The 13,150-nt window shown below is 31.5% G+C and overlaps 2 protein-coding genes across 3 annotated transcripts; one reads left to right on the plus strand and one right to left on the minus strand.

Annotated features, from left to right (window-relative positions):
* Positions 1 to 213: 213 nt before the first annotated feature.
* Positions 214 to 6,301, minus strand: LOC127720292 (cytochrome b5 domain-containing protein 1-like). Its single transcript, XM_052226806.1, has 4 exons — positions 6,115 to 6,301; positions 1,967 to 2,043; positions 1,243 to 1,461; positions 214 to 770 (listed from the first exon to the last, which is right to left on the minus strand). The coding sequence occupies exons 1-4, from the start codon at positions 6,233 to 6,235 to the stop codon at positions 540 to 542; spliced, it is 648 nt and encodes a 215-aa protein (XP_052082766.1). The 5' UTR covers positions 6,236 to 6,301; the 3' UTR covers positions 214 to 539.
* A 157-nt stretch (positions 6,302 to 6,458) lies between these two features.
* LOC127720294 (N-alpha-acetyltransferase 38, NatC auxiliary subunit-like) lies at positions 6,459 to 11,384 on the plus strand. 2 transcript variants are annotated; one of them, XM_052226807.1, is made up of 4 exons: positions 6,459 to 6,507; positions 8,632 to 8,743; positions 9,322 to 9,393; positions 10,990 to 11,384. In XM_052226807.1, exons 1-4 carry the CDS (start codon positions 6,490 to 6,492, stop codon positions 11,100 to 11,102), a joined length of 315 nt encoding a protein of 104 aa, XP_052082767.1. In that variant the 5' UTR covers positions 6,459 to 6,489; the 3' UTR covers positions 11,103 to 11,384. The 2 variants fall into 2 exon arrangements, with proteins under 2 accessions (XP_052082767.1, XP_052082768.1); XM_052226808.1 differs by having other exon boundaries at positions 6,490 to 6,507; positions 8,635 to 8,743.
* Positions 11,385 to 13,150: the final 1,766 nt, after the last annotated feature.

The raw sequence follows: 13,150 nt of genomic DNA on the forward strand, positions 1-13,150 counted from the left end.
GTAAATATACATGTCTGGCTTGCAGGGTTCATCTGACCTTGACCTCATTTACACTGATCATTGATAATGTTTAAGTTTTTATGATATTTCTATTAAACCTTGATTTTACGAGACTTGCAACATAAATTCAATCATGACCAGTAAAGCATACCTCTGATAATGTGCACACTTGTTAAACTAGATATTGTTTTATTTAAATTTAATTAAAACAAATACAAATAATAGTTTATTTACATGAATAAAGTATATTACAAATCTTTAAACTTCATATAATCTTTTCTCTTATTCACAGGCAGTCCTTATTTATTAGCACTCAAATCTTGTTATTCTCTTCACTTCTTTGTTAAAGAGCAGTTTTTCATTTTTATAAATTTTGAAATGTTTTAAATTTCATAACAGTCTGATTGCTAATATGCTCCACAGAGGCAGTTTTACCAAAAGTGTCAAAATTTCACAGATTTCAAAGAATGCCTTTGTTTTTCCCTAATGCAAGAACATTATGAAAAGTATAATAATTCAACAGATTTCTGTATACAAAGTTATGCTTCGGTTAAATCATCATTGAAATACAAATGGATTGCTTGTAAGAATGTATCATCATTCATGCTCAGTTTATAAAATTCCTCATCTTCATCTTCAATACCATTTTCTTCTAACGTACTCCCCATCACAAGATTTCGACTGTCATATTTCCATGTATAACTTGCAGCATGTGCATTGTATTTCAGGTACCGTTCTAAAATTTCTGTCATTATCTCTTCTGAACAAACCTGAAAAAAAATATTAATGTAATATCATGAAGAAAAAAAAGAGACTGAAGATGCCACAAATTATTTATAACTGGAAAGTGGAGGAGAAACTGACAACGCCATGTCAATAAACAAATGGCAAATTGATAAAAAATTTCTCAAAACACTTCATAGAAAACTGAATGCCGACAAAAACAGGGGTGATCTCTTGTTCTCCAGAAGGGTAAATTGAAGAAAATCAGATCAAGACAAAACACTACAAAGAAAATAAGAAAATTAAGTTGCACAAACCATATAAAAAATACAGATAAACTCAGGTGCACCAGAAAGTTTTGCAGTTAAAATACTTCTCCACTAATGACACAAATCATGTTACTCCTATTTTGATCAGTTGATAAGTCAAAAGCATGAGTACCTAAAATACAATACATTGTTTTTTACCTCCTTTTTTCTGTAATAGAAATAAAAATTTGAAATTAACAATGATATTTACCTCAATAACATGGTCCTGTGACGTAAGAGTGTTGATTATTTTAACTTTTCTAGTTTTCTGTGACAGAATTCCTACTAGATAACTGTCATCTTTCCACCAAGGTCTTCCAAAGTCATTGGCCCAATTAGAATCTGGATAAGGTGGTGGTATATGAACAAATCTGCCATTAGGACAGTAAGGTATTTCACAACCAGTCTGTGGATCAACATGTGTACGTATCTGAAATAATCATACATTGGTTAATTTTCTCAATTGAATTGTTCACATTGAATTGATTCACATTTTTCATGTCAGTGCCTTTTATAGCTGACTATACGATATGGGTTTTTCTCATTGTGGAAGGCCTTACTGTGGGCTATAATTGTAACTATCACTTCATTTTAACTCTGATTGATAATTGTCTCATTGGAATTCATACTACAACTCATTTTTATATACATTGGTTTCAATGAAATATCAAATTTTTGAAAACCGATATTTCACATTTAAAAAAAATTATGCAATATTGTCACTCAACATTTATAGGGGTTGTCAAGATGTGGTCAGTGATGTTGCATCAAAACAAATGTGTAGTAAAAAATATAATTCCTCGCATTTTATACTTTATTTACATTCAAAGTCAATATAATCAAAAGAATAAATAATCCAAGAATTGAAAAATTGCAAGTATTCAATACAATTAACAGAACAATAGTGATATTAGTGTACAAACAAAGAAACTTACATCTTTTGTCTTAGGATTAAACCAATGTGATATATCCCCACCAGCAGCTTGAATAATGGGCTTCAGTAAAACATCTCCTGTTAAAAAATAAAATGTAAGATTTAGACCAGTTTAAGAAAGAGAGGTTTAATACAGATCATGGTGATCTTTACAGCAGATTCCATTGAGTGTGTAGCCAAAGGTAATATCTTTGGTTAGCTTGCTTGTTAGCTGAACCGTGAAGTCATTATTAGGTCAAGTATACTACCCTCCTTTCGAAGTAGCATAGTCCAACAGACAGATCGATTGGTTTTCTGTCGGACTAGTCTATTCTTAAAGTAGGGTAGTTTACCTAACCTAACAATGACTTCACGGTTCAGCTAACAAGCAAGCTAACCAAAGATATTACCTTTGGCTACACACTCAATGGAATCTGCTGTAAAAGTTAAAAATATCATATGGTACTAGCTGCATTAAATTTCTGTAAAAGAAAAACTATCAACTGTCTGTTACTACTTTAAATAGACAAACAAATACAAGTTACATATGTACAATTATAGATACTATAATTCTTATCTTAAGCAGTAGTACATTTTAACTTAAGTTTAAAAGGAGGACAATTAGCTAGCAGATGTCTTTTACAATCATCATCATCCTGAATATGTATGAAATATTTGCTACTGGATGTATAGCAAACAGCAACCAATCATTCTTTTTAACTCTGGGACAAAGTTATGAATTGATACAAATTATACTGATGTCATATGCCAACAGATTTCAGTTAGAATTGATTTTGAATGATTGAAAAACTAAAGATGACCTCCTCAGTCCTGTGTTCCTAAGTTTAATCCCCCCTTATTTCGGATGGGGTTCAAGATGCCAAATTTTTTGTTTTCTGTGTTGTATTTTGCCAGTTTTGTTTTTTGTTTTCTATTGTTCCTGATTCTGCAGCAATAGTGAGATATATTTACAATGTATACATCCAGTCATAAAACTCACATTTAACCACAAAAACATACATGTACATACCAGTTGGTCATCATATAAATATGTAATCTTAATCCTGTCACGAGTTTAGCATACACTGGGTTATGTTATTGTATCTAGTCATCATATATTGCATGATGGGGTTAAATTTACATTTATTACTTATGAGTTTGAATGTCTCTTTGGTATATTTTGCCTCTCTTTTACATATCAAAATTGCAATTGTAATTGTAATTTATGCAGGTTGACATTTGCAAAGCAGTATTTATGTTATGGATTTCCACTACAGATCAATAGTATAGATGTAGAAAAAACTAAATCGTTCCTATTTTTGACCAAATCATATTAATTTATAAACTTGGGGTTAAACAACGCAGTGCCAAAAGGAATCAATATGACCCTGATTTTGAAGAGTACCATTCTTACAAATACATTATTGATACAACCCAGATTTATACGGTTACAACTTACATTATTGAAATGGTAACAAGACATTTCGGCACCCAGACAAATCGGCACCCAAGTCCGAAGACATTTCGGCATCCATTTTGGACAGTTCGGGAGCCGGACATTTCGGGACCAAGACAATTCGGCACCTCATTTTTTTTAAATATATATATTAGGAAAAATAAAAGAATTGTTACCGTAATATTATAATCCGTTGATAAAATATACAATAACAAAATTTGAAATCATCATTTAATTAAATCCTAAATGATTGTGTATGAATAGTAAAACATCATTTAATTAAATCATAATTGATTGTTAGATATGACGGTGTTTGAATAAACATCATTTAATTAAAATAAAATCATAATTAATTGTAGTTATGCATTAATCAGTATTTTATGTATAAATCTGATAATTTCTCAATAGAGACAAATGAGAAATCAAAAGTGTATAGCTTGTGTTTCAGCTTGTGTTCTCGTTTGATTCTTACATCTGTAAAGACAACACAATACCTGAAAACTATATTTTATTGTTTTAATATTAAAACCCATAAACATAAAAGCGCGTGCAAGCCATAATGAGTAAAAACCCAGAAACATATGTAACACTCCCAAACGTGTCCGATTCCCCCAAACGTGTCTATTCTCCCCAAACGTGTCCGTAATATTCAATATGGCCCAAACGTGTCCGATTTCAAAACCCCCAAACGTGTCCGATAATTGTTATTCGCCAAAACGTGTCCACTGTTAAACGCCATAACGTCTCACGTCTTTTAGCGCCAATACATGTATGTCCTAAATAAAATCAATAACGTTTACGGCAATTCTATGATGGGGAAACAGTTGATGAGGTAGTAATTTATAAGCATTAGTTTGTTCAATGCCGGTTGTTAATGATTATCATAATTGCAAATTTAATATGTAACATATGAATTAACTTTTGACTGAATTTGCTTATTGTCCAGTTGCAAGTATTTCATGCTCATTAAGAGCGAACATACATATAATTCTAGTGCAGTATAATTAATCGTTTACTCTGTAAATTATGAGTTGCTAATAAACTCCGATGATGCCTTTTATATTAATCCGAAGGCAGGCTTTCAGCAGAATTGACTTCCCTTTTTTTCAACAGTTCTGATATTTTAAAAGCTCTTCAAATCAAAAACTGGTTTTCCGGGTTTCTAATAAATTTTAGGTTTCGAGCATCACTAAAGACACACGAACAAGAGAAATAACATCCAGTGCCAAATATTTCATGCATTATTTGAACGAAATCATGTTAACAATAAATACTGTATATAGGTTCTATTATCATACCGGGAATTTAGGATTGGGCCTAAATTGTTGCAGTTATTCGGGATTAACACTAGTTGGGATTGTAATCTAAAAAAATAAGAGCGTGTGAAGACCGATTTTTTTTATGACTTCAGTTCGAAACTACTGCAATCTCCGTTATGTAATAGAGGCCGTTTTAAATAAAAGTTGCGGAAATTTAAAAAAATGTTGCCTTCCATAATACAACTGATGGCACCATGAAAGAGTGAATTGCTACATTCTCCCTACACGAGGTATCTGATTTAATATCTACAATTAACTGAGCATGGCTGCTAATACATTTACATTGTTGAAGGCTTGCCTATAATTGCTTACATCCACTTTATTTGAACTTTGGTGGATAGTTGCCTCATTGGCAATCATACCTCATCTCCTTATTTTTATAAGGATAAAAATGATAAGCATGTTAAGATTTATCTGCCACGTAATTTTTCAAACCAATTGGACAACCCTATTTGCAGTTATTGCATCTGGAATTATAAATTTTACGAAATATCTCTGTTTTTTTTTTTTTTTTTTTTTTTTTTTTTTATTATTATCTTAAATGCTGATAAAGAGAAATTTTGAACAGCAAGTTGAGATCTACAACTAAGTTAACTAAGTTATCTACAACTAAGTTAACTAAGTTAACTGACTGAAATTGTAAATTTATCCCTTATAGGAGTTATTGGCTTGAAAGGCATTTTTTTTTAAATTAAATTTTCAAGTTATTTTTAAGAAAGTATAATAGATGAAGGGAAACTTGAAGTGACAAAAATGTTCAACAAAATTAGATCTAAGAATAAGTTGACAAGACAGCTATCCAAATGACCAAGCTGCAATACAGTCTTCACAAATAAAAAAAAACAAAAAGAAAAAGATACTTCTTCAAAGATACCATATACAATATTGACAATAATGTCATAAATAGTGCAGGAATTAAATTGGTAATTTGTAAAAACAGTCAAACATAATCGCTATATTAACACTAAACTTGTAAATTGAGTTCATACCCACATACATATATCAGTGCCAGGTAACTTTAATGTTTGGTTCACTATATTTTGATCAAGGATAAAATAATTGATTTTATCTTTATAAGGTGCCGATTTGTCTATGTTAGATGCCGATTTGTCTAGATGCGGATTTGTCTGGGTGCCGAAGTGTCTTACTCGGGTGCCGATTTGTCCGGATGCCGATTTGTCTGGGTACCGAACTGTCTAGAATTCTATTGAAATACATCTAGCAATCGACAGTGAGAATGATCTGTTGATAACTATATCTAAAATCCAAACAAACTTTGGTTGTGGTGAGAAATAAGATTTTTCATTTTCCTTTGGTGTGTAAAAAGCTCTTGATTCAATTTTTTTATTTGTGTTATTATCATTTTTTTACTCTGGAACTGGTTTATTTCAATACCTTTGTATTTTTCGCAAAGTGGAGTAAGATTGTACACTTTTCCAAGGAACGATACCCATAAATCGTCTACAGTATTATGAACGGCAACTTCTTTTGGTGTAAAATACTTTGGCCGTCCCATTTTCCCTCAAAATTGATTCAGGAACTGGGTTGCTAACGTCAACAAGTAAACCGGAAGTTAATTTGATGGCGTTTATGAAACGAAAGAACTAATTTATGTAAAAGATTTCTCTACACTGAATTATTTGTAACTATACAACCGTGTTAAATGAAATATTATAAATACTCATCATAATTTGCAAATTTTTAAGAAACTGAGGTCATATTTTTACAAAGAAATAATTTTTCGTTTTGTATAAATCAATATTTCCCAAAATGGCCGGCGAAGTGCAGGTGAATTTCGTCCAAATATATATTTAATCGAATTACGCCACATTTTACAAATTTACCCATGAAAAATTATTAGATTGCACGGAGAAAGTCTACTTCTATTAATACTTTTTTCATTTGTATGATTTATACCACAAATCTGTTTAAAATAAAAGTATTGTCAAGTTCTATGTTTACAAGCAGAGATAAATTCTGCAGAATATAACAAACCCTGGTTCTTAGCATTTTCGAGATTGACAAGAAAGTTCTAAAGAACATGTATAGATTATGTAACGTAACATCACCCTCAGTTCAGTTGTGTTCCTGTAATGGTTACAACTCAGTCCCATTTAACAGAATGTACTGGCAACCCTGATTGATTTACACTAGGCAGGGGTTGTCCTAATTCTGTTGCATGGATGCAAGTAGTTTGTAAAATTAACAAGAAAGAAAGATTACAATATTAAGTTAAAACCTGAAAACACTGCATCAATCCTTGGTAGACTTACATTGTATATCCACCATTTCCACGTTACAATTACATTTTTTGTACCTGCCAACTTTTCAAAATCTCAATGGGGGACAGGGGTGGATTCAGGTGGGGCGTGCCCCCCTAAAATTTGCAAAGCATGAGTTGTCCTCAGCTTCATAAAGAATATTTCAATAATTTTACCTCAAATAAAATTTAGCTGAGCAGAGCGAGGCAAAAATTTAAGTTTGCACCGCCACTGGGGGATTTGAAGCGCAAGAGGACCTTATGCTCCTTTTATATTGAAATAAGTGTTTTTAATCTACTACTATATTATTTGAATGAGTATGCATGTGCTTGAATACCTTTTTAACACATTTGGATGCCTGTTCTGAGGTATTTAGTCATGTTAGTTAATACATGTAATATAATAAAGAATAATAAAATTCAGGTCAACACTTCTCAGAGGGAAACCCCCCATAAAGCGTAAAAGTTGGCAGGTTTGACTTTAAATGCATTACAATGAAGCATGACATCTTTTTTCTGTCCATGCTGCTATTTCATGTGGACTTGTCTCAGTTTGGAGTTATCCTTATTTGGATTGATTACCATGTTAGGAACAATGACCTAAATCTGTAAACAAACCATAGAAAAAATATGGACATCAACCAAAGAAATTTAGCATTGTCATGATTGTAGAGAGTTAAATCGAGAGAAACATGGGCAAGAAATAGTGTTGAAAAAAGAGAGGAGTTGATCTCTTTTTCTTCTTACTCAAACTCTATCCATCTTTTCGATAACTTCCCTGAATAACTGTTAGTAGTAAACCTTGTAGTAGAAGTTTTTCTTATTTTGAACTTGGGTCCATATGGATGCCTAATACAAGGAGACATTCACTCCTTGCCTATTTAACATGTTTAATGCATATGATCAATCAGGATGAGAATATTTAAGTTAATTCAATGACATACAATGGTTATGTCAGTGTTTTTTTTTTTATTAGGATCACATCAAAATTCAATGAAGAGTCACTTTTAGATTAAACAAAATAATTGTTTGGGTGAAGTTCAAGATTGATCTTACATTTGTAAAAGTGACTTTAAACATGTTAAAGAAGCTAATGTGACTATGTTCATGATGTTGATCGATTTTGCAAGTTTAAAAGCTTAATACAATTTACAAAGATATGAGACAATATATTCAAAAGTATTAATACTGTCAAGCTAATGTTTTATGAAGGATGTACATGTAATTTGGTAGATTTATAAAACTTTTCGATTTTCCAGTAGTGGCAAAATAAAGGAAGCCTTATAAAAAATTCTCCTTTATCTTAACTTCAATGTTGGAGAAATTCATTTGTTTTTGCTGTGGAATTTGTTTCATGGACATAAACTGCAATTTTCCATTTAATTTAGGAATTCAGTTTTGCTCCATGGCAAGTATTGCAAAAAAAATGTAACCATGTTGGGAGAGTAGTGGACACAGTGTTACCATTTATATTGTATCTACAATCTACATGATCTATATGCATGTTGCTCAATTGAGCTATGACAATTATCTCCCTTTGATATTTTTAAAAGGAAATATAATTTTCTGCATTAATTAAGTGACTTAGTCTTGCATGCAGAAAGTAACTTAAGTCAATACTAAATATGTGACATTACTTTTTAATTTTTCAGCAGGAAAATGCAAAAGAAGAAGATAGTGAGAAGTCTGCTGGAAAGATAAAGTTAGAGAAATGGTTGAACAAAAGTATGAAGATCAAGATGACAGATGGAAGAACTTTAATTGGTAATTTTAATGTAAAACCTGTCCTATTTTTACTCTTTTCAAAAGTTACATCCTTTTTATAGTATTCAAAAAGTTGCTCCCTTGGCAAAAACACGTGGTGATAATTTTATTAGTTTTTATTTAGGTATATGTTAACAATAGATTTCTTTGAGTATACAAAATATGTTGAAATTGATATTCAACTTTAAACTTTAATGGTAATAAGGTTTTGGGACAGTGAATGAATTTTAGAGAAAGACATTTTGCGGTAGTGTAAATTACATGTTACTTTGAATGAATTTTAGAGAAAGACATTTTGAGATAGTGTAAATTACATGTACATGTTACTTTGAATGATTTTTAGAGAAAAACATTTTGCAGTACTGTAAATTACATGTTACTTTAAATGAATTTTAGAGAAAGACATTTTGCAGTGGTGTAAATTACATGTTACTTTGTGAAAATAATGAGCAAAGAGTTTTTTTGTTTTTTTTTCAAATATATAAATACAGTACACATATTGTTTGCATAAATATATTAAAGTTTTATTTATAATTTACCGAAGCATGTTTTTAAAGGAATTTTTGTTTTTGTTTTAGGAGTATTTTTATGTACAGATAAAGACAGAAATGTTATATTAGGCTCATGTGAAGAGTATTTGAGGTCTCCAGGTGGGTAGAAACCAAGGCTTCCAAAACGGTCATATATTCCGGACATTTGTATAATGTCCGATAAAAGTCCGGCTGGGCAAAGCATGAAACGGTCATCTTCTTTTTAGATTTCAAGGCTTTCTTAAGAGACGGTCATTTTAACATAATTTGCGATCTTTTTGACCCAACCTTTTGCCTTTAACAGCCACACATTTCCAGTCATAAAAGTGACATGATCATTAAGTACTATCAAAACAACCCCTACTTTAATACCTTCTCATTTTAATCAAGGCTAATTAGTTGTCGAACAGCTGAAATTTACCTGTTCAGGTGACAGGTAAACTATTTTGAAACGGACATTGATCGGTCTATTCAAAGTTATTTTCTTACATTTCACCGGTTTGCATCTAATTAATTTAGTCAAAAAGATTTAAATTATCAGAAATACATTTACAAATAAGATTTGATGAAAAAATTAAAGAGGTGAAAATGAAAAATCGTCATAACCACGTTGTTTGAACCAGAGACATGTCTCTGTTTGAACTAGTACACGTGTGCGCATGTGCATGTGCGCAGGTGTGAAATTTAATTATGCATCCTAATTTCTTTAGTAAATGCTTAAATTGTCATTGATACCTTTATCTCACGTTTATTTCGAATATTTTCTTGAAGAAATAACGTAGAATGAGCTACTTACACTCATTCATGCTTTGCAAACGTACACGGAATTTACGTATCCGTCTCTGGTCCATGTTTTACCATTGTCAAGATAACATCTGGTTTCAGATTTAAAAACGAAAGTAAAATTTTTGACAACGTTATTTTGCACAAATAAAGAGTCTAAGGCAGATATAAGTACGCTGATGTTGCACACTTCGGATGATGCACTGCCAATTTAACAGTTTACGTCAGAACTTCGAATTTGAATCAAAGAAAGTTTAATATCGTTTTTTTTAAATATCAATCATTGGGAGGGCCAACTCGGCAACTGATTACCATAATTGCCTTTTGTTTATTTAGTCTTAAGGGATTAAAATCGGGATAATATATAAAATGTCCGGCTGGCTAAAAATAATTTTGGAAGCCCTGGTAGAAACCAAAAACATTTTAGTTCTTTTTATTCAACTGGTAATTTATGTTAAAGGGGTATTTGTAAGGCAAAACAAATTTTGTTATCTTTCCTGCCTCCCTATAGCTACTTATCCAAAATTTTCATGCCTACCTCAACATATTTTATGGGAATTTTATTTTTTAGCACTGGTAAAGTCCAGAACATTCCCTAAATATATATATATATGATGTGAACTTTGTAAACATAAAAAGAGTTATCACCATGCAGAGCAGGCAATATCCTCTTTCACAGTTAACACCATCAAGAGTGGATTAGCAAGAATATTTCTTCTACAGGTTTTATATTCTACATTGATCTGAGAATATAAAACTCTTATTATAGAAACTTGGAATCACCTGACCTATTTCCATTCATCCATTCTTCTGTCAAACATTTTAATTTCAAGTTTCTATTTGAAAGAATAATTTTTAGACATGGATTGAAAAAAATGAAAACAACTTTGGAGGTCATTTGGAATCAGCTGTAATATCTTCATTGTTTTGCAGATGTAGATGACAGAGAAGATCCGAGAATATTAGGACTAGCTATGATCCCAGGACATCAGATAGTCACTGTACATATTGACGAAAATGATAATAATGATCAGGGAATTTTGTGATGAAAACAAATAGTCATATATAATATTTTTCTTAATTGAGATTCTTGACACTTTAAATATGACATGGTTTGGAAATCAAGCCTTCCTGCAAAGAGAAGAGGCAGAAGAAAGCTATTGGATTTTTCTTGTTGATATGGAATCATCACAAGACGATGCTTATTTCTTTATACTGTGTTGGACTTCAAAGATGTGTTGCCCAACTAATGGCCAAAAGACAGATTTTTAGAAGAAATTTTATGATTAGTGATATTTTTATATAAATGTTCAATAAATTTAAAAATGTAGTTTTATAATTCATCAAACCTTTTTTTTTAGCTTGATGTGAGTTTTTGCCATAAAATGGCATCCATCTCCTTGTCAGTCCGTTGTCATAAACTTTAAAAGAAATCTTCTCTGAAACCACTGAGCCAAATGTAACCAAAGTTTACCTTACTGTTCGTTAGGGAATCAAATAAAAAAAAGTATCAAGGGAGTTGATTCATCGACAAACATGGTGGCTGTTGCTAAAAGTAGAAGATAGGGGTATAATGCAATTTTTATGCCCCCACCGAAGTGGAGGGGGCATTAAGTTTTACCCTTGTCCGTCTGTCCGTACGTCCCAAAATTGGTTTCGTTCTCTAACTTAAGTTTGCCTCAACCAAATGTTATGAAATTTATACACAATGCTTATTACCACAATACACAGATCAAGTTTGAATTTTGGTGGTGTCACTTTTACTGTTCTAGAGTTATGCCCCTTTATGCTAAATTTTTCATTTTTTTTTCTAAAAATAACAATGATGTCATTGTTCAAGTAATTTTTAAAATTGGAGTTATCTTCCTTTGTCCATGATTATAGTTGAATCAACTACAATCAATGCTTTGTACAATGTTGAATTTTGCCTTCCACTGATAAAACACAGATCAAGTTGAATTTTGGTAGTGTCACTTTAACCATTATTGAGTTATGCCCTTTATACATCGAAAAATTGCAAAATTTTTAGTTTCTGTTCTGTAACTTAAGTTTGCCCCAACCAAACATGAAACCTATACACAATGCTTATTACCACAAAACTAAGATCAAGGACAAATTTGGGTAGCGTCACTTTTATTGTTCTTGAGTTATGTCCCTTTATAATGTTGTATGCAAGCGGGGGCATTATCTGTGTCCGTGGGGACACATTCTCTATTTTTAACCTATCTATCTAAAACTGACAAGGCTAAAAATGATCAGCAGGTCAAGATAAAAATGAGAAGGTGAGGTATGATTGCCACTGGGACAACTCTACACCAGATACCAAATGTTGGAGAAGTAATCAATTATTAAAAGGTCTATTGACTTTGTAACTTTTGCTTAGTTTACATTTTAAAATTTGTGATTAGATCAGTTAATTGGGAACCACTAGTGGAAGGTCAATGCTATTTGGTATGCAGTTTTATCAGCATTGGCACATCTGTTTTGCCATTGAGATTATTTTGCCTCACTCCTCAGTCATGGTCTATTAACTTTGAAACCTTTGCTTAGTTTATATTTTAAAGTTTGTGATTAGGTCAGTTAATAGGGAACCACTTATGGTTGGTTAATGATATTTGGTATGCAGTTGTATTTGTATTAGCATTTACATTTCTCATTTTCATGGAGGTTGTTTGGTCCTGCATCTTCATTCATGGTTTATTGTTGATATTGTTATGTAGTTGTACTTGTATTAGCATTTGCATTTCTCTTTTTCATGGAGGTTATTTAGTCCTGCATCTTCAGGCATGGTTCATTGACTGAATGTTTTGCATAGTTTACATGTTAAAGTATTGCCCTTTTTAATATCAAAATTTGTATTATATTATCAAAATTACACAAAGGTGAGACATATCTCTGTGTCAACAGTTCATTAGTCATAGCAAAAATTAAACTGTTAGTTCAAAAAAGAACGACTAAAAATTATCAGTAGATAAATCTATAGAAATTTCAGAAAAATCAGACAATTTATTTTGGAGTTCTTGCCCCTTGAATGTCAATGTTTAGAAAATTTGGAAGTTTTTGGTTCTTTTTAGATAGAGAGAAATTCTAAACA

Source organism: Mytilus californianus, unplaced genomic scaffold (assembly GCF_021869535.1).
Source record: "Mytilus californianus isolate M0D057914Y unplaced genomic scaffold, xbMytCali1.0.p SCAF_11, whole genome shotgun sequence".
Taxonomy (NCBI): Eukaryota; Metazoa; Mollusca; class Bivalvia; order Mytilida; family Mytilidae; genus Mytilus; species Mytilus californianus.